The sequence below is a fragment of the Ambystoma mexicanum genome, chromosome 6p, assembly GCF_040938575.1.
Source record: "Ambystoma mexicanum isolate Mex_15411 chromosome 6p, UKY_AmexF1_1, whole genome shotgun sequence".
NCBI lineage: Eukaryota > Metazoa > Chordata > Amphibia > Caudata > Ambystomatidae > Ambystoma > Ambystoma mexicanum.
Window position 1 is genome coordinate 612,522,365 of NC_090935.1, and position 26,729 is coordinate 612,549,093.

A 26,729-nucleotide genomic window follows, 5' to 3' on the forward strand; every position below is an offset into this window, starting at 1 on the left:
AGCAGAAATTGCCTGCCAGGAGGCCCGTGGCATCGCAGATGTCTGAGAAGGTTAAAACCTTTCGTTCTTGGATCAGGTCACCCAGTGTGGCCACCCGGAAGGGCTCCCATTGTGTACGAGTCTCAAATTGCCCCCAGGAATGATTAGACATGAGTGCTGCAATGGGGATCTGTGGGGAGTACGGGTCTACGGAACCGACTAGCTTGCAGGCCCTTTTCCAAAGTTGGATCCCCAACTTGAGGAGGTAAGGGCAATGTTCAAGGGCACCCTTTCTGGTCCATAGTATGTCTCTGAGTAGCATCCGGGGGAGGGCCGGTTGGATGAGGCGAGTGTCAGTTGTGTTCTCATCGGCCATCCTCTGCACGTGTCTCAACTGGCTAGCTAGGAAGTAGAGTCTCCAATGCCACTCTGTGCCTGCCGCCCTGTCAGAGGAAGCCCCTGCAGAGTTTGTTGAGGTCTTTGAAGGAGGAGGGGGGGGTGTTGAAGGGAACATTAGTGAAATTATGCAATAGGCGGGGAAGGGCGACCATCTTAAGGAGTCCCGCCCTCCCGGCCACCGAAAGCGGGAGCCGCCCCCAAAATTCCATGGATTTCGTGAGAGAGTCTTTCGCCTTAACGGTGTTAAGAATATGTTCCGTACCAGGGTTTCGGTGTATAGTTATCCCCAAATATTTGAAGGATGTCACCCGCCATTTGAGGTCTAGAGGGGGGAGAGATCCATATTCTTCACTGTGTAGTGCAGCTAGAGGGTAGAGGCAAGATTTGCTCCTATTGATCTGGATCCCGGTTTGCTTGTGAAAGCAGTCCAGGGTTTCTAAGATGTAGGGCAGGAGGTGTTCAGGGTCTTGCAGGTCCAAAAGGGTGTCATCAGCGTACATAGAGACGAGGTGAGTCGTTCCATCTATTTTAATGCCCCCATCCCCATATTCCTGTCTCAGGTAGGCTGCCACAGGTTCCGCGGCAATGATGTACAATATGGGGGACAGTGGGCAAGCTTGCCGGGTGCCCCTGTGTAGGGACCATTTTGCGGAATAGGTTCTATTGGTGCGTACCCTTGCAGTTGGGTTGGCGTAAACCAGCTGAGTCCATTTCAGAAACACAGGGCCTATCCCCATTTTGGTCATGGTAGCATACAATCATTCCCACCTCACGGAATCAAAAGCTTTGGTGGCGTCCAGTGACGCCACTGCAAGTTTCTGTGGTCTACCCTCGGTACTATAAATGACATGGTGTAGCCTACGCAGGTTCTCCGTGATGGATCGTCAGTGGGATCACTCTACGTAGTCTGTTAGCCAGCAGTGCAGTAAGGATCTTGCAGTCTACGTTTAGCATGGAGAGGGACCTATATGAGCCACAGTCTGCCCCATCCTTCCCTGGTTTGAGCAGGGGTATTATCATGGCCTAGCTCAGGAAGTCCGGGGGGGGCGCCACGCTCGAAGGCCTCATTAAAGACCTGGGACAATATAGGGGCGAGTGTTTCCTCGTAGGTCTTATAGAACTCCCCGGGGAGGCCTTCTGAAACCGGGGTTTTCCCTGCTGGTAGCAATATAATTACCACCCTGACCTCGTCGGGAGTGACGGGCTCGTCAAGGGTCTCAGCCATGTGCGAGTCCAATTTAGGCAAGTCGATGACGTCGAGGGCGTCTTCGATCCCAGTATCAGAAGGGGGCGGGTTCTCGGAGTACAAGTTACGATAGAAGTTAGAGAAAACTGAATTGATTTCCTGTTGGGTGTGCACGGTAGTGCCGTCTGGTGTGACTATGTGGCAAATAGGTGGCCTGGGGGTTTCCCTTTTATAGAGCCAAGCTAGGAGTTTCCCCGGTTAGTCCCCCAGGGCATGGATTCTCTCTGTGTGCTTGGCGTGGCTCAATCTACCTAGGGCTTCCCAATGCGTTAGGCAGGTTTGTCTAAGTTCGGTAATTCTATGTAAATGATCAGGGGATGGGTCAACCCTGCCTTCAAGGACACACAGGTCTCTCTCGGCTCGCTCCAGCAGGGTTGTGATGGATCTCTGGGCACCCCCAACCGCTGCAATCATCTCGCCCCTCATGACCACCTTATATGCCTCCCAGGTAGTGCTCATGTATTTAACGCTATGTAGATTATTCTGCCAGTATTCTTCAGTACTGTCCCTTATGCGCTCTCTGAATGCGGTGTCAAGTAAGGCTTCAGCTCTCAATCTCCACGTGGGTATAGGGGGTCTTGGTGGGAACACCTCCCAGGTGACCAACAGAGGAGAGTGATCGGACAGTACCCTCGGTAGATAGTGCGCGTCAACAAACGCAGACTGTTGTGTCTGGCTGAGAAAAAAATAGTCTAGCCTAGTATGCACGGCATGCGGTGGGGCGTAGAATGAATACTCGCGTTGTTCCAGGTGTTGGTCCCTCCAGATATCACTAAGTTGCAAGTGTTGGACTAATTTGGAGAGTATTTTGCCCGGGGGGGGAGGGGCGATCGTGCTTGTTGTCGGATCTATCCAGCAGAGGGTCCAGGGTGCAATTATGGTTGCCTCCCCATATCATGATTTTGTCCATATATGGGGTGAGTCGTGTATAGAGGGAGTGGAAGAAGACAGTAGCGTTGTGGTTGGGCGTGTAAGTACTAACTAGGCATAACTCCTTACCCTCGATAGAGCCACAAACCACAACCATCCTCCCCTCATTGTCAGATTTAGGGGCAATCCAAATCAGGACCCCTCTGGCATAGGAGGAGTAAGCGGAACCCACTAGGGTGCCGCGCCAGGTTTTGGCTAGAGCATCTAGTTTTTTGGCAGTAAGGTGAGTCTCTTGAAGCATGGCAATACCGACCTTGCATCTCTTCAAGTAGGCGTGGACGCGACGTTGTTTGCCGAAGCTATTCAGGCCTCTTACGTTCCAAGTGACGATCTTTACTGAGTCAGCCATAGGTGTCACGTGGACAGTCATATGGGGCGAGCAGGGCTCGGGGTCTTGTTGGTGCAGCAATGCGTGTAGTGGGCTCCCGTGGTCTCAGTGTTTTCCGTTTATAACCTGGCTTGAGTTCCCAACTTTGGTGCCAGCATCTCCCATCCCTCCCCCCAATAACTGTAAAATCCCAAAAACTTAACAAACAGTTCAAACTGAAAACAGGTCCAGCGGGGTTCCCCCCGTTAAGACTACCCCGTTTCCGCTCCATTCGACCTGACATAGGTCTCGTGGTGCCCTACAAGCGGGTGTATCACACCCGAGAAAAAAACTAGTCTGGGGTTTGAAGAATTTACATTCGATTCCCAGCGGTGCTCTCTTACATGATCATTACTGCTGCTCAATGCTGCGGTGCGCCCTTTATCTTCAACGTCAGGGATCTGCTCCCTATCCATCCAGTCACGGATCTCAGCAGGGGTGTCTAATAGGTATGTTTTTGTTATTGCGTATTACTTTTAGTCTAGCCGGGTACAGGAGCATATAGCGCAACCCGGCCTTCTTCAACCTGGCTTTAGAGTAAATGAATTGCGCTCTTTGCATATGCACCTGAAATGTATAGTCAGGGTTAATAGCAATCTTCGCAGAATCCCTCTGTATTTGGCCACCAGACCTCGAGAAAGCCAATATAGTCTCTCTGTCCTTATAATTTAGCACTTTTGCTATCATTGGTCTGGGTGGGGCGCCGGGGGCCGGTGTTTTGGTAAGCGAGCAATGTGCTCTTTCGATTGTAAAACCCTGTGAGAGCTTGCCTGCTCCAATCTCCTGAATCAGGAGGTTCTCGACGAAGTTTGTGGGGTCCGCTCCTTCAATGCCCTCGGGCAGCCCCAAGAGTCTGATGTTATTACGGCGTGCCCGCCCTTCCGCCTCCTCAGCCCTGTCCTCCAGATTTTCACCCTTTGTTGTAGTGCATTGACATCCTTTAGGAGCAGAAGTTTTGCCTCCGTATTTTCACAGACCTGGGTTTCAAGAACCTCGGTCCTGCCGGATATATCGCGGACGTCCTGCTGCAGGAGGCCCAAGTCTATGGCTACTGCATCTATTTTACTTTCCATTTTGGTTTGAAGGGTCATAATGGCTTGAAGGATCTGGGAGTTGGCTGGTGGTTCGTCTGTTCCCACAGAGGGGTCCTGGATCACCCCTGTCTCACTTTTTCTAGCAGTGTCAGGTCCCGTGGGCCCTCCGGCCGTGTAGGTTTCCATCGTGGTCTGGCGCTGTTTGGCTTTGGCGCCCGTCCCAGACATCCCTCCCGTGCCAACAGGTGATGCCGCAATTCCACCGTTAGTAATGCGCTGCAGCCTTTAATTTGAGTAAGAGTTGGGGTGGCAGCACCGCACCGAGGGGTTGGCGCTTGTTGCGGGTGTGCTTTCCAAAGCCCGCGGGGCAGGAGCGCAGGCCCGTTGTTGGGGTCCTGTCAACACGCAGTAGACTGTTTGTGCTAGTTCACCATGCTCTGTGGAGCGCACCCGGAGCCGGCCCGCAGCTGCTCTGTGGTGGGCTGGTCAAGTGCAGGCCAGGCCAACACGCCGTACGGTGTGTCCAGTGGTCAGTGCCGGTGGACCTCCCAGCTGCTGAGATATGGTGTATTCCCCCTTCCAGGGCTCTACCCGCAGTGTACCTCTGTCTGTGGGAGGGGGGAGCAGGAGCCGCGATATGACGGGCAGGCGTGTTCATGTTTCTAGGGCTCCTCACCTCTTGAGACCGCCCGGAGGGGCAGCCCCGAACTTCGGCACTGGGCCCTGGGTTCCACCGTGCCAGCTGTCTGTTGGAGCGCTTCCGCGATTCCGGCTCATCCAACTGAGTCCCCGTCTCCGGTGGCAGCTGCTCCGTTCCACGCTGCAAACTCGTCGCGGCCGGCTTTGCGCTGCTCCGTCCAGGCGCCGTCCCACGCCGCTCCAACTGCCGGTGCCCTGCTCGCAGCCTCCGTTCAGGCGAGCTGCTAGGATCACTGCGGCTACGCCTATCCTTACCCAGTCCTATGAGCGCCGTGTGGCGGGCAGCTCAGGAGCGGCGCCTCCCTCGTCTCCCTCGTCTCTTCGTGCCCGGCACCTCCCGACCGTCTGGGGCCGCTGGCCTGGCCCAGCTCCTTAGCCAAGCCTCTCGGGGGGAGCCCAGTGCACAGGGGCCCAGTGTCTGCGACCACGTACTTTCAGTGCCAGCTGTCGGCCGCGTGCAGGGATCAATGCTCTGCACTCCGGAGATCACCAGCTGAACCGGCACGGTCTGTGGTTCCACCCGGGTGGCCCTGGTGCGGCACTGATATTTAGGTGCTGGCCGCCATTTTCCCTCGGTTCCGCGGCATACGTCGGATGGTGTCCCGGTCTCCACTGGGCGTTCAGAGCCACGGAGCCACCCCAGGTGGGTCTTTTGGGTGTATAATGTGGATCGTGGCAGCTTGGAGGGTTATTGTGCTTAGAAAAATCAAGTTTGTCAGCAAATGTTGATCACATCTTGCGGAGCTTGCTAGGGATGCGTCCTCTTCACATGGCGGTTAGCCACGCCCCCCTTGAAATTCTATTCTTGGAAAGAACGTTTTCATTTACCATTAATTGAGCTAAGACCCTACCTAGTAAGATATCCATCATCCACATTCCGGCATTAGTATCTGAAATTCAGATTGTCTGCCTACCATGGAGTTTATGGGTCCTAGGCTTGGCCTTCCTAGTGAAAAGCCAATGTGTAGCGTCTGTGGTCTGGGTGCTGCAGAGTCTTTATTCCATCTTGTGATGTGTTGCCCCATATTTCTGGACTTGAGAATTAAAAACCTGGGGCGATTCGTACACTCAACCTCGCAGATACTAACCCAGAACTATGGGGTAGGCTCATGACTGGTTCACATGTGTCCCTGACCATAGCCCTGGTTAGAATGTTGATGGTCACCTTTGCAGACTGACCAGGGTGTGATGGATCTTGCTGCTACTGATGATGTTAAAATACAGAGTTTTCCGTCGTAGTTCATACAGTTTACTAGTAAAGACTCTCAGAGATTCTGAAGTACCGTGGCAGTAGGTGTTATGCTAAACATTCTGTGTGTTGGGAAATATCTTTTTCTTTTTATCATTGTTCACATTTTATTGTGCTTCTGTTTTAAATGTGTTCAGTCTACTTGATATACCCGAGTGTATACAAAAATATTTGTGTAAATGTACTTTTTGTACTGAAAAACACAAAATAAAAAAGTACATATTTTTTTTCTGACTATACATTTTGCATATACATCTACAAAACGCACAGGCATTATTTTGCCTTCTGCTGAATTGCATTCTGGCATTAGTAATCTTCCACACAACATAAGGGAAACTAACTTCACAATCATACTCTTTTTGCTTGACATATTCATTTAAATGTATATTTATTTGTCTGAGTACTTTATTACATTTGTGTATTTTTCAAGTCAGCTTCATATAATATTGTATTGTTGAAAGTCAAACTTGGGGATAAGGGTGGGAGGGCATATCAGTCATGATCATTAGCTGGGATGTGGGAAGAGAGATTACTGGCCTGGAAATTGGAGGGATTGGGTTCCCTGGACCTGTGCTGATTTTCAAGCCACACATCGAGTCCCACTTTTTCCAGAGGACCTTTGCTACAGACCACATGAAATTGTCATGTCTTGTATATGGGATTTTGCCTTGCAGAGAATATATCAGTATTGATTATTGGATTTAAAAGGTGCAAACTTATAGGAACATTTTCTGTGAGGTTATTTTTCAGATGGTGACGATTGATTTTTAGAAAGGCAAATGCTCATTTTTCCTGACCACTTTCTTCTCTTAAAATGAACCAACTGAATTAAATGTGCAGATTTCACTTCAAGATGTGTTCACTTCCTGTATGTATATCAATGAGCCTCTGCTTCCCCACGTTTTTTAGGTCTTGAGCTCTCGTGATTTTGTTAACCCTTGAAGAACTTTGAAAACTGCTTACTCTCACTGCCTCACAGCTGTTCCGGTAACTGGGGTCTGCTTCAATCACATTATACTTTGCCCAGGTCAGCCCAGGCCCAATCCCTGTTGTGACATCCTTGAAATCTGCGGTCACAGCTGGAGACATTCTGTAGGTATATAGCTTAAAATAATAATAGCTTTGGTTGAACATCCATTCAAAATAATACTCTGCATTTCTGAATGAAAAGCATTTTGTTACACTGGACAATGTGGCCAAATATATACAACACGAAAATAAAAGCAATTGAGAAACTCCTATAAGCACAAATGTTTACTTCAATTAGCAGAACACAATCACGCTATTTTGCACTGCATTCCAATGTCAAATGGAGTTTTTTAAACAAAGTTGCAAAAGGTCCCGTGGCAAACTATATTTCTTCCAACTACAGCTAAGTAGATGTGTGTGTGTGCGTGCGAGTGCCTGAGTTCCAGACTGGTCTCAAATCTTCCTTTTCCAGTTAACCAAAGTGTGTGATCCGGGGCAGGTCATTTTCTCAAAATGTTCATGTCTGCCAAAATTAGAACTCTCTAAAACGTATTCACTCATACAGCCTGCTGCTCTCCTCACATCGCAGACCATGCCAAGAAGGCCCACTATCAGCTGCACCTCCTCATGGGCATTCTCCCTTTCCTCACCATCCCCAAGTAACTCAATATCTCCAGAGCGGTGGTCCTCGCTAGGCCGTACTACTGCAACAGCCTCTTCCTTAATCTTCCTTTATCCTCCCTTCGCCCCCCACAAGTAATCCAGAAATTAGGACTGCAAGACTTATCCTTGGCCTCAAGCCCAGGGACCGCATCTCTCCAGCCCTAAAATCTCTCCACTGGCTCCGGGTTGCTGCTTGAATCAAGTTCAAGACCCTCTGCAACATCCACAAGGCTTTCTGTGGCGTTGGACTCTGCTACATCCAACTCTCTCACCCTAAATACCAACCTACTAGAGCCCTTCGGTCTTCTAGCTCCAACTCTCTGTAGATCAGGCGCTTCTCTAAGCAGAGAGTGGGGGTGGGTTGGTCTCTCTCCTCCGCAGGAGCCTCCCTCTGGAATGGTCTCCCTGCTCCTCCCAGACTTGAGACAAATCTCCTTAAGTTCCAGAAACTCCTCAAGACCCTCCTTTTCTCTTCTTCCTTCCCTCTCCCCTGCTAACGCCCCCATCTGTCGGAGTGACTGACTGTCTTGGTTCCCTCTGAGTTCTACAGGGCACCAGCCCCACCACCCCCCCACCCAGTCCACCCCTCTTCCTCGCACTTAGCATGTGGACCCTCACCTCCTGCACCTCATGCAATCGCCGACACTTGCCCTTCTGGCCTCTCCTTAGCACTCTCCTAGCCCCGTGGCCCTCCTCCCAACCTTCTTCCCCCCCTTTCACATGCACTCTCTCCTCTTGCCCTGCACTCCCCTTCCTGTCCTAGCACTTTGCAGTTTGCACAAACTGCACTCCCCCCTCCCTCGCACTTCTTGTTACTGCACTTGCACGATCTGAATGTCACAAGGCCTAGTAGGACCGTTATTTTTATCTTTCTCCCTTGTTCCCCTCCCCCTTGTTTGTCTTGTGGCACCTTCAAACACCATTTGTTGTTATAGGTGCCTTACAAATATACAATAAATAAATACAAATAAATACAAAAAAGCCTTACTCCTGATATTGCTAGATATGTAATAGCTAGCCCTGAGAATGCATACACTGGACATCCTAGTGTATTTGCTTCCTCACTTGCCCACTTCTTTGTATGAAACTTTACATAAACACATTGAGTATGAGACTTATTCTGTGCCATCATTTAATATGCCCCCGCACATATCTTTTGCTGCCCAGGGCATCACAAATCCTAGAGCTGATTTCCCTGGGATCTACCTGAAGCCCAATCTCACCTAAGTGACATGAGCGTGTAAGCATAAAGTCATTTATTCATTCATGAGTCCATGTACGCCCTGAGTCATGCCTGGGCTGAAGCTTCTGCATTATTGTGTGCTAAGAAAGCATCCTTACGGAATACGCCTTTGACAGGCCACTTGGAGTCTACAATGGAGCACTCTTCCCTGGGAGCAGAGACTCACGTTATTCTCGGCATTGGGATTGACGTTCTCCTTCAGCAGTTCTTCCATGGCGTCCACATTATTCGCTTTTGCGGCATTGTGAAAATACATCTCATTGCGTAGCACTGAAACAAACCAAGAAATACATGACGTGTTACGGCGAGTAGGAAAGATCTTGCAACTCATTTAAGTAACGTACCAAAGATGCCAAATGGGCGTTTATCTAAGAGGTTACAGGCAGTCTTCTTCCAATTACCTACTTTGGCTTGTAAATATTACTGAGCACTCAGCCTGCAATATCAGCAACACTCTGTACACCTGAAACTATTTCTATGTAGCCCACAATCTATTTATTACTTGAGTTTTGGTAATGGCGAACCGCATTCAGCAATGGGTTACTCGGATATCAGTGGTACAAAGGGACTGCCAGGAGCTCTGTTATGCCAGCCACTTGCTGGCGGAAATACTGTGGAGATGATCCGCAAAAGAAATCTCCCCCAAACAAATCTCACACATGAGCACCAAAGTCACCACCCACTGGAATATGTCCAATGTCTCAGCATGACTTATACCTCAGGGAGATCTGAATACATTTATCCAAGGAATAGAGGTTTTAGTATTTGCTTCTCTCTTCTGAAGATTTCTGATCAATAACACATAGACTGCTAGCATCCTGGATTTTTTTAGGGCAAGCTTCAGAAACCTCTGATTCTCCAGACATTTTGGACTGCAACTCCCATCAGCCTGAGTCAGCAAAGTTATTGAAATTTAGAGCTTGAGATTACTTTGAAAAAGATTGAACTACAATAAACACACTCAAAATAAATGTTACATTCTATATACATATGTGAATGTTAACACCAATGACCCCTAAAGACTTAGAATCATTTTCTGGTGGCAGACCAGCACTCCATGAATGGCACTGACTACTCTTGTACTCCCAATTTCTAGTTGAGGTCTAGCCATGGGGGATTTTCAATTATATTAAATTATAGCTCAACTAAGCTCTAAATAACTGTTTCCCACTGTAAGGAACTCATGGTGGCAACAGGAAAGACAGACACAAGTGATCACAGTTCAAGGGTGTTTATGAAACTGTGAATGCACGGGGGAAAAACACCTAACCTAAACCTAAATCTAAGATCAGAGCAAGCTTCGCCCATCAAACGAAAAATAAGGCAGTCCTTCTGGCACCTTGTCAAATTAAAAGGCCTATATAAATAAAAACCTATTGCCAAATCCTTACAACTAATTTACAGAAAGAGTGTGGGATAGGGTCTTAAATAAAGAAAGAAGGGTTCACAAATAATAAGTCAGGATGTGATTGCCAGGGGTATCCCTTCCCCACATTTTGAGCACGGGACAAGATGGATTTCCTCAGCACAGTAAATGCTTCAGCTTTTCCAACACGAGCCGACAGTTACGTACCAGCTATCAGGTTCTTCAATGGTAAAGTCTCTTTTCGATAAAAAGTATCTTGCCTTTGAGGGCCTAATGTATTCAATAGCGAAACAAACAAACAAAGAGTTCCTTTCCAAAAAGACATTGGGTGATGACTTTTCACCCCTGGATCTCCCTCAGTCGGGCTCGGATACAAACGCCAAGGGGGGTAATCCACTTCCCATGGTCTTATTAGACTTCTTGCATTCACAAATTATAATGTCTTGTTAAAGAGTTCTTCAGGCTTTGCCCCTTTTTGTCGGCTTTGCTCTGCCGGGATCACTCCTGCCAACGTTTGCAAAACAGTTCACTGTGGACATCCCTTGGTCAAGTTCACTCCTGTCAACACACTGGTCATAAGGACTTCAGGCCTCGCCCACTTTTGTTAGCATCCCTCTGCTGGGTTCACTCTTGCCAACTTTTACTAAACAGTTCACTGTGGACATACCTCGGTCGGGTTCACTCTTGTCAACATACTCCATTGGACTTTAGATTTCGGCCCTTCTTGTTAGCATCATTCCACCGGGTTCACTCTTGTCAACCTTTGTAAAACACTGTTCATGTGCTAATTTCACCAAGTGGGATTAATTTCCCTCTGCTTCACAATCGTCTGTCGGTCAAAGACTTTCGAAGGTACAGAGGATTTTACAAAACCACTCTGACTTTTTTTCGCCTTTTCCCCAGGTCCTCTGGTTACAGTCGTTTCTACCATTGTGTAATCGCCCAGAGTTTCCCTCGTGAGCATCCACGTGGTGCCAGACTCCACTGTTGCTTGTTTTCCCCCTGTTTTATCAATAGCTCTTTAAGCCTTTCAAAGTTCAAATTAGCCATTTGCTCCTTTTCGATCAACATAGTTCGGTTTATCGACTCTTCCCCTCGACTCACCGGCTGTGATGAACCGCTTGGCCTTCTTTCTCTTTGTAGTCAAGGTTAGTACCCCAGAAACAAGGGTATATCCCCAGCATGGTAATCAGCGGAGGAGGGTCTTGTGTACCGTTGACATCTGCTGCAACACATGCTGGCTATTGTTTGCGGTCTTATGATTTCATCTGTGGAGGTTTTACGGGCCTTGGTTGGAAAGGGCAAGTTTGCTTCTCTCCTACATCCCTCTCGGTATGTACCGTCTTTCTCCTCCCCTTGAACTGCCATGGTGAGTTAGCTCTCACGTTGTGCGGTCTGCCTTGCTCGTCCTGTGCTCTTGTGCTTTTATCCCTGTGGGGAAAGGAAAGGGTCCTCCGGTGTGTGTGATTCTGATCAATTGCCTGACTCTCCCTGGCCATTGGGTTGGGACACAGCAGGTGAACAGCTCTGGAATTAGTCTGTTGTTTTCTGTGGTGCAGAAATGTGTTTGTGTCGGAAGAGGGGGGATTAGAGTGTTAGAGTATCATACGGGATATAGAGAGGAAGAGGTGTTGGATGGGACTATAACCCTCGTACTAGAGAAGTTTGTAGTGATCTCGGATGGGTGGTTTTTGTAGGGTTTGTGAAATGAGTAAGAGGGTTTGTAGGAACTGTAATTGTTGGTCACATTCGACTAGGAGTATGGAAAATGACAATCAGTGCCACGGGATTGCTAGGGTTTATGAAAAAAATGGGGATAGCCAGGATCGGGATCTGAACAAAGTGGATTGTGGGAACGATAGTGTTTTGTCAAGGTAGATTGGGTGTTCTACAAAGAATAATTATAGGGACATATAGAAGAATGTTTGGGAGTATTCGGGCGGGGACCTGGAAAATAGGGAGTATAGGAGAGATAGTGTCTGGGTGCAACTGGGTTTGGGATTCTAGAGCATTTGTTATTTACAGAGATGTTATGGGATTTGGTCAAGAGAGATTCAATGGGAGAAAGGGAGGCAGATGTAGTACAGCCTACAACGGCCTCAGAGATCTCGTCCTCCTCTCTTTCTTCCCCAGTATAACACTGCGTCTCACCTTGGATATTCCCTCAAGCATAACCCCGGGCCCTCCTACCTAGGTGATCCTCCCTCGCTCGTCCACCTCCAGAGTTGGGATCTGAGAGCGCCTGCCGGTCCCTGGCCACATGAATAAGGGATTCTCAAGAGTCTATTCAAAGGAGAATTTGAAAGGAAACATAAAAGGAGAATTTGAAAGGAAACACGCAACGAAACACCCCAGACTATCACAAAAAGTAGTCAAATGGCAGAAGTATATAGATGATATTTTTATCATATGGAATGAGAGTGCAGCTGAAATGATGGAGTACTGTGAATATCTCAACAGAAATGAATTTGGCTTTGAGTTCAGAATTGAAACCAGTAAAACAGAAGTGACATTCTTGGACCAATATATCTACATAGAGGATGGGAAATTGGAAACAAGAATATTCAGAAAAGAGACAAGAGTTAATGAAACATTGCATGCCAAAAGCTGTCATCTTCAGAAAACTATACGTAACATTCAATAGGAGAATTCACAAGAGCCAAAGGGAACTGCAGCCAAACTAAGACATACAAATCAGAAAGTAAAACCATCAAAGAAAGATTCGAGTCAAGAGGATACGGGGCAGACTGCATAAAACAAGTCATGAGCAAAATAGACAGCGGGAACAGAGATGATTACCTCAAACTAAAGAAGAAATGTATACAGAACGTCCAGAGACATAAGTTAACAAACCGCCCGAAAAGAACTACTCACATGCTCGAGCGCATTTCACAAACCTTGAATCCAAGTACCAATCTAACCACAAATCTACCCCCTGGCACTGGGAATGTAACCCAACTGCCAGGGGGCACACTGTGATGAAAATATCACAACGAATACTGTCGAGAACTATTTCCCTCAGCACATATGGCACCAACAATACCCAATGAAGTGGGCACGGGCCATTCACAATGACAATCAAAGACTAATGACATGATTTTTTCAAGATGCACAGCAACAGAGATAGCACTCACTGAACTATCTCAGACCGAGAACACGAGAACAAAAGAAAGCGGCAAGGTAACGAATCAAAGGATTCTTTACCTTGAACCTTGAAGCTTGATTTATGAAATTACCTGTCACTAAGAAATTAGATCACAGGATCTCCCTTATTAAAGAAATAGCTCACAAATAGGCACTGTGAAGTGCATGCAATCACCAAGGCACAGGGGAACATCCAATAGGGTAGCTCATGCTATTACCACACAGAAACTAAATAAATGGCAAATAAAATCGATAAAACTCAATTAAATGCCTAGCATGGTTTATATGAATAACGGATCCTAACTAAAAAGTTACAATAATCCAAGTTCATTCTCTTAAACCAAAGGGATTGATATAAGCTGCTACAGACAAGACTGGCAAATGGCAGAAGATGGATTGCATGCAGGTGCAGCCATCCAATCTTTCATCAGGACCCCAGAATAGTGAATTATCACTCGCTACCAAAGGGGAGCCTCTTGCTTACAACTCAGTGACTGAGAAATCAGCTAATACCTTAACTGCATGGTGCTTCCTTCCTGTACACCAGCAGCTAAGACTAAACAAACTTCTCCAAACCTTAACTCCTCAGAACCACGGAAGTCTGTTCATTCAGGAACTACAAGAAACGGAAACCCCTAATTTCTGAAACCAACACAATCTATGCGTGTGTTATCTCAAAGAAATGTATGCATAAAATGTAAATTGTAATCAAATTGACACACCAAACAAAGTATCAAGTGCCTTGACAAAGCCCATGGAAGGGCGAAACAATAGCACGTGAGGAGAAATGTTGGCACATGTATTTAAGAATGACACAATTTCACCTAAAAAGCCACCACAAGCACAAATACAATAATGAATACCACAAAGTGAAGAATTTTGCTTTTCTATGATGAATGTGGAATTAACTGAATTAAAACATAGCATTGTGTAAAAACACCAACAAGTGTGTACCTCACAATCATTACAATATTGTGAATCTGTAAGGACTACCGATTTTGAATGCGCATAGCCTCACATAGGAACCCCCCTTTTTTTCACATAAATAACAGGACGACTGGTGGATATCGGTCTCTATGGAGCCAAGCAGCCACTGACCTCCAACTAACTTCGATCAGTCAGGTTTCAAGTGAATACAAGAACACAAAGGAACACAAAGAGACCAACAGTGGGTAGATCGCACGTACGTAGCAAGAAACGTTCATGATAACATCATTGGTTTGACATTGTCGGTAACGCCGGACCTTACAAAAACGTTAAAAAGAACTAAATCCAATTACTGAGAAGGTGTGGTGTGATTTTGTTGATGAACTGTATTACAATCCCTCATTCAAAACGTCAGTAACTAGAGATCATGTGGGCCATAGTAAAGAAACATCTTTGGGCTTTGATAAAGAAGACTTAGTGAGTATTATCAAAGGGTTAAAACCATCTCGTGCCCCAGGACCGGATGATATTCCTAACACCCTTTTTAAATCAAACCCTCAGTGTTGGGAAAATGTGTCGTGGAAAGAACAGCTATGATACCAGAGAATTGGTTAAAATCTATCTTGGTCCCGGTCTGCAAAAAGGGTGACAGGCTGGACCCCGCAAATTAGAGGTTACTTGCGTTGATGGACACCTCACAAAAAATATTTGCTGCAGTACTTCTTAAGAAACTGACTTATGGGCCCAGGAAAATAGGTTATTGCAACCCTTCCAGACGGGCTTTAGGAAAAACCACTCCACCCTTAACAAAGTATGTGCTGTTTAGTATCTGCTGGTGGAAGTGGACTGTGGACAGAAGATATTATGTTATTTCATTGATTACAGCAAAGCCTTTGATTTAGTATCAAGGGCATTGCTTTGGGACAAGCTTGAAAATTGGGGGATTGACCCCCAGCTGCTCTTTTTAATTAAATCTCTTCACACAAACCCTTTGGTCTCAGTTGTCCTCCTCGGGTGAATTCGCACATTAAAGATTGACTAATCGCGGTCTGAAAAGGGTTGAGCATTGGCACCCATGCTTTGTAACCTATATGTGGCAGACCTGGAGGGACACCTTAAGGCTGTTAGAAATTTTCCACAAAAAATGTATGGAAGGCAGGTCTCTTGGTTGACCTATGTGGACGACACTTTGTTATTGGACAAAAAACTGATAGGCTTCCAACAATCTATTGCAGCCCTTCTCACCTCCGCACAAAATAACTTTATGATTATAAATATATCTAAGACTAAAGTTATGTACTGGGGTGACTCAAACATACACCAAGGGCAACAGCGATTTAGCTGGACGCTCAAGACATGGTAATCCAAACAACAAAGGATTAAACCTATTTGGACTTTTCAATCTGTTCCGAACCCTCAAATACTTATTTTGGGGAGGTCATACTCCCGAAGGTTTGGAAAAAAATTCCAGTCATGAAACAATATATAGCCAGAAAAGGGGTGCACAATATTGTTGCGATGCTGGAGATTTATAAAGTCAGCATTGTTCCGGGACTGTTATACGCCTGCTTTTATTAAAGCATAAGCATGTACAATGGCTTAGAACTGCAGAGGTCACGAATTCTGCGCTCATTTATTAATTTGCAACAATCCGTCCCCGTGGAAGCCTTGTGAATGGAGTATGGCTTTGTTTCTTTGGAGTCGCAATGGCTAGTCCAGAGAACGTTGCTGTACCTGAAATTGAGATTCTATCCTGAGTACCAAAATGAATGAATGGCGCATATGGGGAAAGGTTATGAGGAGGGCACAAACAATGACTTCCTTATAGAACTATGAACAACCACCATTAACTTTCTTGCAGCACTCTACCTAACCAATGAGGCCCTCTTCTATTCTCCTAGTACTGAATTGTTAATAAAAAGGAAGTCTAGGGAATGGGATATCATGAACAACATTGAAAAGCTGACAGCTAAGAAAATGTACACAGACTTTGCCTCACAAGGTTTCACGCTGAACACTCCTTGGTCCTATTTGACAAAACTTTGCTCCTCTACTCGTAAGCGTTTTATATTATATCTAATATTGAATATTCTCCCTAGGGGTGCTATGTGCAACATACCCTTTGAGAGGCGGACTTGCCATTTTTATAAGGAAGCGGTGGAAACAAGTCGCCACCAGCTGCCCGGCACTGTGTCTCACTACATTAAGGGATATAGCACCATGGTAAACTGCATAGATCACATACACTAAGATCAATTTTGGAACCCACTATATCTGGCTGAATCAGTGGTCATGACCTCAGCAGCTTACTCCATTTGGAGTATAATCTTGCTGACATGAACTTGATTTGGTATGAGATTTTATATTGAAGCCTTTGAAATTAGTATTGATAAGGGCTTGGAATAGTAGCCTGTGTTATCCATTCAGATGTTGCTGATAAGTTGACACCCTGACATCTGATAACAAATTCTAAGATGATTTAGGATGTTTTGATACCCAGGAATAGTAAAAACGTATTGTAAAGTTTTATTGGTGTATTGTGATTTAAAGATGAAATGTAATGGTTTTATCTGTTAATTATTTATTGTGTATTGCTTAAGGCGGTTTATAGTCATAATGTCGAAAAAAAAATGTCGACAGACAAAAATGTCGAAAAAAAAATGTCGAAAATAATAATGTCGACATCCTATACTTATAATGTAAAAAGTCATTTTTTCGAAAAAAAAATGTCGACATTTTTTTTTGACATTATGACTATAAACCCTTAAAACTATCAACACCTCACCCAACACCCCCCTGCCACCCCCCCCCCACACCCCCCAACCACCCTTTCACCCCTCACACTCAACACATACCATTTATTTATTTATTTATTTATTAAATAAATAAATAAACTAAAAAAGGATCATTTACTATGGGGGGGGTCCCCCCCAACCCCCCTCACCCAACACCCCCATGCCACCCCCCCCCACACCCCCCAACCACCCTTTCACCCCTCACACTCAACACATACCAATTATTTATTTATTTATTCAATAAATAAATAAACTAAAAAAGGATCATTTACTATGGGGGGGGTCCCCCCCAACCCCCCCTCACCCAACACCCCCCTGCCACCCCCCAACACCCCCCCAACCACCCTTTCACCCCTCATACTCAACACACACCAATTATTTATTTATTTATTTATTTATTCAATAATTAAATAAATAAAAATTGTATTTACTATGGGGGGTCCCCCTCAACCCCCCCTTCACCCAACACCCCCCTGCCACCCCCCCACACCCCTCCAACCACCCCTCATACTCACCACATCATATATATATTTATTTATTTATTTATGCATGCACTAAGTTAAATTTCGAAAAAATATCGAAAAATGTCGACATTTTTGTTTGTCGACATTATTGTTTTTCGACATTAATTTGTCGACATTTTGACTGTCGACATTATTGATGTCGACATTATGACTGCACACCGCTTAAGGCTTGTTCAATAGCCAAATGGAAATATTTTGTTTTTGAGTATAAGAGGAAAGGTCTGTGAAGAATATTCAGCAGACACTTTCTTTCCAGGAAGGGACGTAACGTTCATACTCCAATCCTATTTACGTCCTTTATCATTAAGTTCTACTTTCAACTTCTTAAAGCCCATATTCCAGGCAGGAGTCCAATTAATTAATTGATGGGAAATGTAAGTAGGATAAAAAGTCTATTTCAACAAATACACCATTCCAGTTGTTCTATACATCATGATTTCCTTCTGAATAACAAAATGTTTCTATGTAGTCTCAAAGTGCCAATAAATGATACTCCCTTAGTTCCAACACACACTTGTTTGAAGTTGGCTTGGTATTTGTTATTTCAGTGAAATCTATTCTTCTATCTTGTAGCATAATCAATAGGAAAGTGACATCTCTATTGGCACAGGGCCCTGAAACCGCACGCCGATCTTTTCCACTCACATTCTTTTTCTCATCTAGCAATGCTAGTTTTCTCCAGCAAAACACCTGCGGGTACTTTGTGACTCTCAGTTAAATCCACCCATATCAAAGCAAGAACCAAAGCTGCTTTGTTCCAACTACATTTAATAATACGTACTCAGGAACATACAGTAGCCATGTTGTCTTCATGGCTTTGTTGTAGACCCATTAGTTCATTGTCGGGTAGACTATGCTAACTTCCTTTTTCAGCGACTACTAAATGAAGATGTACAGCTAATCTTGGGAATATGGGAGAAAGATCACATTACCTGAGGCGGTCGCTCCATTTGTAGCACATGACCTGGGGTTATGGCAGCTGTTTTAGTAAATTGAGCTCTGTACTCTTTACCAAGCTTTAAGGCTCTACGTTTGCAGATGATTTTGAAATGGGGCATGTGTGAGAAACCTAGAGGTATTCTCCCATTAAGACCCAAAGAGTCATCTATTTAGGTGGCCAGAGGAGGGCCATCGCTCTTGGATCCCAACCCTGGGGGTGGACAAACGAGGGAGGATCACCTGAGTAGGGGAATCCGGGGTTGCCTTTGTGGGAATCCCCTGGGCAAGACGCGGTATACTAACAGGGTGACAGAAGGGGAGGAAGACGTCCCGGACGCCTTCATGGGATATGTTGATTCCCGTCACCCTAATCCAGGTATTATTTTCTCTGAATCTAATCCCGCCATTAATGACTCAAGGACGGGCGGGGGTCAATTGCCCACGGTGTGGAAGGAAGAGAAACTAATTAAAGCCAAGCCAGGAGTCTGATGTTCATATCCATTCATCCACTACCAATTTAAAACACAGGGAATACCATCAAAACCCAGGCTTTTATAATCAATCATTAGTAATATGGAAGGCAGCAACCATCCCCTTAAGGGAAAACCAGGCTAAAGGGATTCCCTATGTCCATTATAGATTCCCTGATAAAATAGTAGGCAATAGATGCATCCTCCAAAACCCTTCCATCACCCCCTCCCCATTTCCAACAAATACTGAGATGAAATAGAGGCAGCCGGGAGTAGTGAAGATTACCCATAGAAATAGCACGGGGAGTGTAAGGGAAGCCAGCTGTAGAAAGAACTTAAGTTGTCCCATTGACAGGCATTTACTAATTACCACTCACACCTGACTCCACTTGACTGTTTTTCCAACTATAAAAGGTGTGGTTCTACACAGGTGAAAGAGCAAGCTGGGGATGTTGTTTGGACCAGAGAAGCCAAGGAGCAGAGAACAGCAGGATTGATGGCCCAGAGGAGAACAGCCTGCCGAGATACTTGCCCAGTGTTTGTGAGGGGCGGCAGTGTGGCTAGGGAGCCGTGTTTCCAGAGAGCCAGAGCAAAGCACCCTGCAGGCTGCTGTTGGCGGTCAGAACATTGCTTGTTCCCTTGGGACCTGTGCCGGCCCCAAGGGCACAACCACGAGGGACCACTTGTCACTGTGCTGCTGCTCGGGTGAGACTCGTAAAAGTAAGAGAGAGAGAGAGAGACTCGGGAGCATGCAGCTGACTGAAGCGGAGCAGACGCAAGGATTGCATAAAGCGGCACGGAGCAGAAAAGAAGAAAGTGAAAGGAAAGTAGTAAATCAGATAGATTGACAGAAGAGTGATGAGATCAAGAAAAAGTAAGAGAAAGAAAGAAAGCAGAGCGGACAAGGTTTGCGAAGTGAAAGGACTATAATAAAGAGGGTGCGAGCCAACCGAAACGAGAGAAAAGGGTGCAAGCGACCCGGCAGAGAGGAAAGTGTGCAAGTGTGCACGGGAAAGCTGAAAAAGGTGCCAGTGGGCACGGAAAGGTAAAGAAAGTGCAAGTGTGCATGGGAAAGCTGGAAAAGGTGCCAATGGGCAGGGAAAGGTAAAGAAAGTGCAAACGTGCATGGGAAAGCAGGAAAAGGTGCTAGTGGGCACGGAAAGGTAAAGAAAATGCAAGTGTGCACGGGAAAGCTGGAAAAGGTGCCAATGGGCACGGAAAGGTAAAGAAAGCGCAAGTGTGCACGGGAAAGCTGGAAAAGGTGCCAATGGGCATGGAAAGATAAAGAAAGCGCAAGTGTGCACGGGAAAGCTGGAAAAGGTGCCAATGGGCATGGAAAGGTAAAGAAAGTGCAAGTTTGCATGGGAAAGCTGGAAAAGGTGCCAATGGGCATGGAAAGGATGGGCATGGAAAGGTAAAGAACGTGCAAGTGTGCACAGGAAAGCTAAAGAAGGAGTAAAGAACCGGGCGTTTTCAAAAATCTCTGATGCTACCCCTTTGAAAGAACTGTATATGAAAGAAAGGTACATCCTGACAAACTGAACTCGTGTTTTGAAACTCAAGAGGGGCCGGGAACCCCAAGGTATTAAAGACATTGACATTGTTTGAACTACAGAGGTCCTATGAACAGTCCCTTTTGATTGACATCATCCTTTTGAAGCTGAACACCCTACATCTGGTGAGAAGAATATCTGAAACCAATAATGGTTTTCCTATGTTTGTTGAACCGCCATTTTTTTCTTTTAAAAGACTTCCTAACACATTTTTGTCAAGGAGACAGGGCAAGCATAGGTTAAGACACCGGCAGAGTTGTATTTTGGACTTCCAGACTCCAACAGCCCTTAGAAACATCAGTTGAGGGAACCATCCCTTTAGTGTTAGGGCCAGTTAGGCATTACACCAACCCAGGAACGTTAGTAAATGAAGGTTTTCAAACTATTATCTTCGAGTTTGTGTCGCTCTTGGTACCATGCCTGTCTGACACATGCCACTCATGTCTCAAAGGCTCACACAAGTCCTAAATGATTTCAATGTCTTGCACTGATACTTTCAGAAATTGTAAATGTGAAATAGCACTGCTTAGCAAACGTTGCTTTTATTTCCTACCAGTGCCAAGAACTCTGGTCTGCAAAGGGATTTTGTCACAGACTTATCAGGGACACTATAACAAAATAGGTCAATGATGGACAATTCCACTGGCAGAAGCAATCTTTGGAAATCTTCAAATTCATTGGAAAATGTTTCCAACGTGACCACAGGAAATCCACGTTGTTTACAACACAGTATGAAAGGAAGGTGAACAACACATGTGAAAAGAAAAAAAATACACATTATTGAGAGCATCTAGTGATGTTCTAGTCCGGATGTGTAAAATAAAGCTATAAGCCTATTTTTGCTGGACATGTTTGTAGAATTATTGAAATAACGTGAGGGTAGTGTTGTATGTAATCTGTATACTTTAAAATGCATTGCTATAACACTATTAATCTTGTCAAACCCAAACCTTAACAAATACTTATATTAAATATTCATGGGAAGATTTGTGGCCAACTGCTTAAATCACCAACTGTGCTCAAATCCTGATTTTGCCACTCAGCCAAAGTTTGTGATCCTGGGCAAATCATTTATTCTCACTGTGCCTTTTCTGCAAGAATTGGAAGTCGTGAGAAATAAAAAAAATCTTCCTTAATAATGGGACAGATTTACAGGGTAATTTTCCAATCTCCCAGAGTGGAAAAGAGTTTTTAAAAATCATGTGTACAAGATGTATCCTTTTCTTTCAATCTCATTTGTCCCTCCAAGAGGTTTTCAAGGATTTCACTGGTTGGGGTGGTTACCCATCACAAAACGTACCTGCCCATCACCCCATGCGCTCCATCTTTAAAAAAAGAATGCCAACCTGTAAACGTTTGATTCTGATGATGGCGGATACGCCGTAGGTTCCTATGGCATCCGCCAGCTTTTGGCAACTGGTAAAACCCCGGGCGGCCCTGCCCTAAGGCCGGTCCTAATTACTAGCTGGGCCATGCGGGTAGGGAATCCCTGCTCGCCGTCTGGCATCACACAAATCGTCACGCTACGGGTTCATGGGCGGCGCCAGGCTAGGGCTTGGGAGGGGTGAAGCCCTCCCACTTTGAGGCAGAAAGGATCCCTTGCATGTGATACCCAGACCATGACTCCAATGGCAGGAGCCTGTCCAGTTTCTCGCCTCATGACAGCAGGGGCAGCAGCAGCAAACAGTAGCAGAGGGGACACAAGCCTTCCCAAGCAATAGAAGACCCACAGCGCCTGATTCACAGAACGTTTTCCTATGGGATTGCGCCATTATAAAGCTCTTCTGTGAACCAGGCCCACATGGTCTTCAAACTGTGCGGCCCACAGAGCCTTTCTCACCTAGTCCTATCCATCAGTGCGGTCATGGCAACAGAGCTGACTGTTGCAGCTCAGCCCTAACAGACTCTTCCAAATGCAGGGTGCCAAGCTCCCTGAGCACCTTCAAAGGTATGAAAAGCTGTTGGGTGCTTCAGGCACAGTAGGGGCGGGGCTGGGCTGGCAGCCTTACTGTGTCTTTGGTTTTTATCATGCAGTAAATAGCCAAAGATAGGCAGCGACAATTCTGCAAAGTTTGGTTGATCGAAGTAGAAATGGTAAATTTAGCAGCTAAATGCCAAAGCGTCACAGAGCTCCCCATTCCCAATTAAACTGACAGCCTTTCCAGAAAAAAACAATGATGCTGAACACCTACTTAAAACCGTTGAGATCATGATGTCCCATTATTTTCTGGGGCTGTACTTTTTAAATACATCATCAAGCTGCACGCAGGTGTCAATGACTCGCAAAAACAATACATCTTCATCAGAAGGATTCATTTAGACTGTGCCTTTAAGCATAGAAATATAAACCAGAACACAAAACCTGTACCTGCATCCCCATCTGTTTTGCCTGCCTTTGGATTTATTAGAGAAAAGGTGAAAACCAGAGCCGGTGCTAGGATTTCTGCACATAGACATGTGCAGCATTAGATGTGCACGCTATATAATTGGCAAATGCACTGACAATGCTACAGGTGGCATCACAGAAAATGAAATCAGTGGGAGCAAACTCAGTCTTTTGTATAACATAGTCTTATGAGATGTCCAGAAATTACAAAGAGGGTTGCCAGGAGAAAAATAGCTGTTATGCGCATATAAATGGTCACTATTGTCATTTTATAAAGAGCAAGACTAGTATAGACCATAAAACCCCTGATAGTGGCAACTGGGAAATAAAAGGCGTTTCTTTTGGGAACTCCCAATTTTGGCAGGTAATAATTTGTCCAGGATCACACATTTTAGTTAAGTGGTGAAGCCAGGATTTGAGGCCAGATTACGGTTTACCACATATCTTCTCAGCACTAGTTGGTACAGTTATGTCTTCACGTTTGATTTAAGGCAATGACTTGAAAAGGGCCCAAATCACAAAATAGAGCAAGTTAATATGCACATACATCCTTGTAGAAAAATGTTAAGAAAAATAAAGGCAATTGCATCTTAGGTTCCCCTTTTAGAAGAGAATACAAATGCCATAACCGAAATTAATCAGAGACTAAAACCTCTCTTCTTGTTTTTGAAACTGTACTTTCAAGCCCCACAAAAAATGAACATACCTCTCAACCTATTGAGACTCCTAGGGAGGTAGAATCCGGTGTTTTTGTTTTAAGCGGGTGAGAGCCCACTGAAGAGTATTGAGGGCTATGGGGCTTGCCAGCGGTGGGAACTAAGTGCAGGCTGTGTGACAACTTCAGGTGAGTTGGGAGGTAAGAAATTAAACTGTGCAATAAGGTCGCCAGCTTGTAGTCAGTGATTGACACAAGCATGAAGATTGCTACCATGCATAATGTCAAGAAAGTGCGAAGTTCCACAAACATACTTTTGGGTTAAACTTGCAGAGATCATTTAAATGAAGATAACAATTTTAAAATGCGGGTTTGATTAGACAACTAAACAAATGGCCACATCAAGCACTTTTTTTAGTCATAATTAGAAGTAGGCATGCATCTTATTTGCCATCTATTAGTGGCATTTATCTTGGAGAATGGTTGCTCAAACCATCCGTTAACAGTGTCCAGAACAGTGTCCAGGGCACAGGCGTGTATCAGGCGCATGTCATCGGCTGTACCCTTGCGTGCATCCGTGCACGGGCTTTAGAAAGTGCACATGTAGCTGGGAAGCAGCAGAGCACTGTGCATGGGGGACGCACCCAGGGCCCTACAGGAATAGTGGGAGGTAGCTGCGGCAGCTGGAATGGACAGGCGAATCAGGTGAGGAAGGGTTCCAGCGCGCGAAAGGTGGACCAATCAGCTCTTCGCTCAAAGACTGTGGCGCCAAAGGTGGACCAATCAGCTCTTCGCTTAAAGACTGCGGCGGAGGGCTGCGAGGCCGACTCTATTTGTTTGTGTGTGGTGGAAGGCTGCGCTGGGGGTCGAAGAAGAGTACTGGCAATGATTGGGGAGGTGGGTGGACCAACCGTTAGAAAAGCTTCACTATTTAGGTGTCTTTCCTTTCTTTTTGAGGAGTAAACCAAGATGGAGTAGCCCCAACTGGCATTCTCACCTTTACACTAAAATGGCGACAGAGACTTCAACTAGTTCATAACATGTTGGAATCAAGGCACTACTGCCAAATGTACACTTTCAAACTGTATCCTACAGACTCCTGCTGCAGTTCATCACAACTCAATTCACCATTTTGCTTATCAAATCTATGCCCCCTTCTTCTTCTCCACGGGTTTCTCTCACACGCCCGGGTCCCAGAGCTCCAATCTTGAAATGACGCAGGACCCTTTTAAAAACCTGGATCCTCACTGAGTGAGAGATTGAATGAGTGGAGGTGGGAGAGAGTGGGACATAGAGGGGAGATAAAGAGACAGAGAAAGAGGCACGGAGAAATACTGACAGGAACACACAGAGAGACGGGCACACCCAGAGAGACGTAGAGCTATACAGTTTGCCCACGTGGTGTATACATTGGTCACCCAGACTAGGCATTATTCTTTGTGTACTGGACCAACTGCAGTGCTCTGGAGAAGGGTAGTAAGGGAGACAAAATACAGTACAGGAGATGAAAATAGAGCAGACAAAAAGGAGGAGAAAGGAGACAGATTGGGAGGGAGAGAAGAGAAAGAACAAAAGGGAGTGAAAGACAAACAACATGAAAGAGGGCCAGAAAGTAAATGTAGGTAGGGTCGATCCAAGCAACTGAACGAAACAAAAAACTGAGTGAAGAGACAAAATGGACTGGAGGGAGAACCAAGAGACCCTGAATAAGAGGGAGAGCAGCGAGACTTGCAGGCGTAAAGGGAGAAACTAGACAAAATGAAAAGTAAGGATGGGAGGAAAAGGAGTGATAAGAAAGGGAACAGGAAGGTATGACAAAGACAGACGATACTACATAGTAAGGGAATGAAGGCAAAAGGGAATATGAGAAAGACTGAGGAAGAGTACAGACGGGACATCCGAACGCGGGAGAGAGGGAAGTGCAACAGAACAGGGGTGGGATAGAAAGAACAGAGGAGAAGGTGTGAAGACTTTAGAGGTAGTGGAGAAAGCAGGGGAGGGTGAGTTCTGACAGAGAGAAGAAGGCAGTGCAAATTTAGTATCCAAAACGAAAAGGACATGAGTTCTGAGCGAGCCTGCTCTATACTGTGTACAATCCATCCTCAGTGATCGGTCTTTGAATCTTTTCAGTTAGAAACATATGCTCCCTCCCACCCACCTGCCATGAAACAATCTGAGCCAAGTGGTCTGATGAGCTGGCCTCAGCACATCTTCAATCCTTCTGCAGCAGAAGGATGCTTTTCAATGCTCGTGGTGTCGCCCCCCTAGGTACGCATTTCCACCCTCCTACCAAACCAAATGTCATCTTGCACTCAATCGACCTTTCACAAGCAGCCCAGCTTGTCCTCCCCTTTAATGTTTAGTGGTATGCATTGGAGTGGGTGAAGGTGGCATCTTGGCATGCCATCACCCGCATCCAACCCCTGGGTAAGGGGTTGCTAAACATACCGTGTGCATGCATCCCATGCCACCTGCCAGCTAATCCCATGAGGGGGCCCACCTGTACAAACATGCCTTCAATGGCACCTTGGCATGAAAACGTTGGAAGACCATTGCCCCAAGTTGAAGCTAAAGGCTTAACTGCTGGCCTTGTCGTTTAGATGGCTAAGCCTCCCGCGATTAGCATCTTTCTGGAAGAGCCTCGGGGTTGGGGTGAAAGGTGCATCTAAGGGGCCAAAGGGAGTTGAAATGGCCATGCAGCCTCTTTGGCTGAGAGGAAGGGAGTGGGGCCGATAGTGCAATGGGTTTAAGGGCCCACTCACTACCTGCTATCAAAACTTCCACCCAGCCCCCTCGAGATGTTGAGGCTGGCTCCGCCGCTGCATGGGCTGGTGACAGACATTCTCTTTTACTTCTTACACTGTGCTCACAGATCCAAAAGCCGGTAGCACCGGCGGGTACAGCAATAATGCAGCGTGCCTTTATAGTGTGCTGTGTTTAAAGCTGTGAATGATCAGGCGCGGTGCCATCTACGTCACACGCACCTCATACGGGTAGCCACACATGCTTCCCTATGACCCAGGCCCGGGGCCGCATGAAATGCGGGACGATAGAGGGTCTGGGATTTTAGGCGCGGGGTGGGGGAAAACGGCGCGAAAGCGTAGGGAGGAGCGTCCGAACGGCACCACGAGAAACAAAATCCCAGGAAGGGCAGGAAACAGCACCTGGGAAGGTGCGAAATGTAACAGCAAG

At 45.9% G+C, this 26,729-nt stretch overlaps 1 protein-coding gene across 1 annotated transcript in view; it reads right to left on the reverse strand.

The window, feature by feature from the left end:
* ANKDD1B (ankyrin repeat and death domain containing 1B) overlaps nucleotides 1-26,729 on the reverse strand; it is a 679,018-nt gene that overhangs the window by 645,841 nt on the left and 6,448 nt on the right. The window contains exon 2 of the mRNA XM_069627461.1: nucleotides 8,945-9,048. Within this exon, the coding sequence (XP_069483562.1) occupies nucleotides 8,945-9,048 (104 nt within the window). The remainder of the gene's footprint in view (nucleotides 1-8,944; nucleotides 9,049-26,729) is intronic.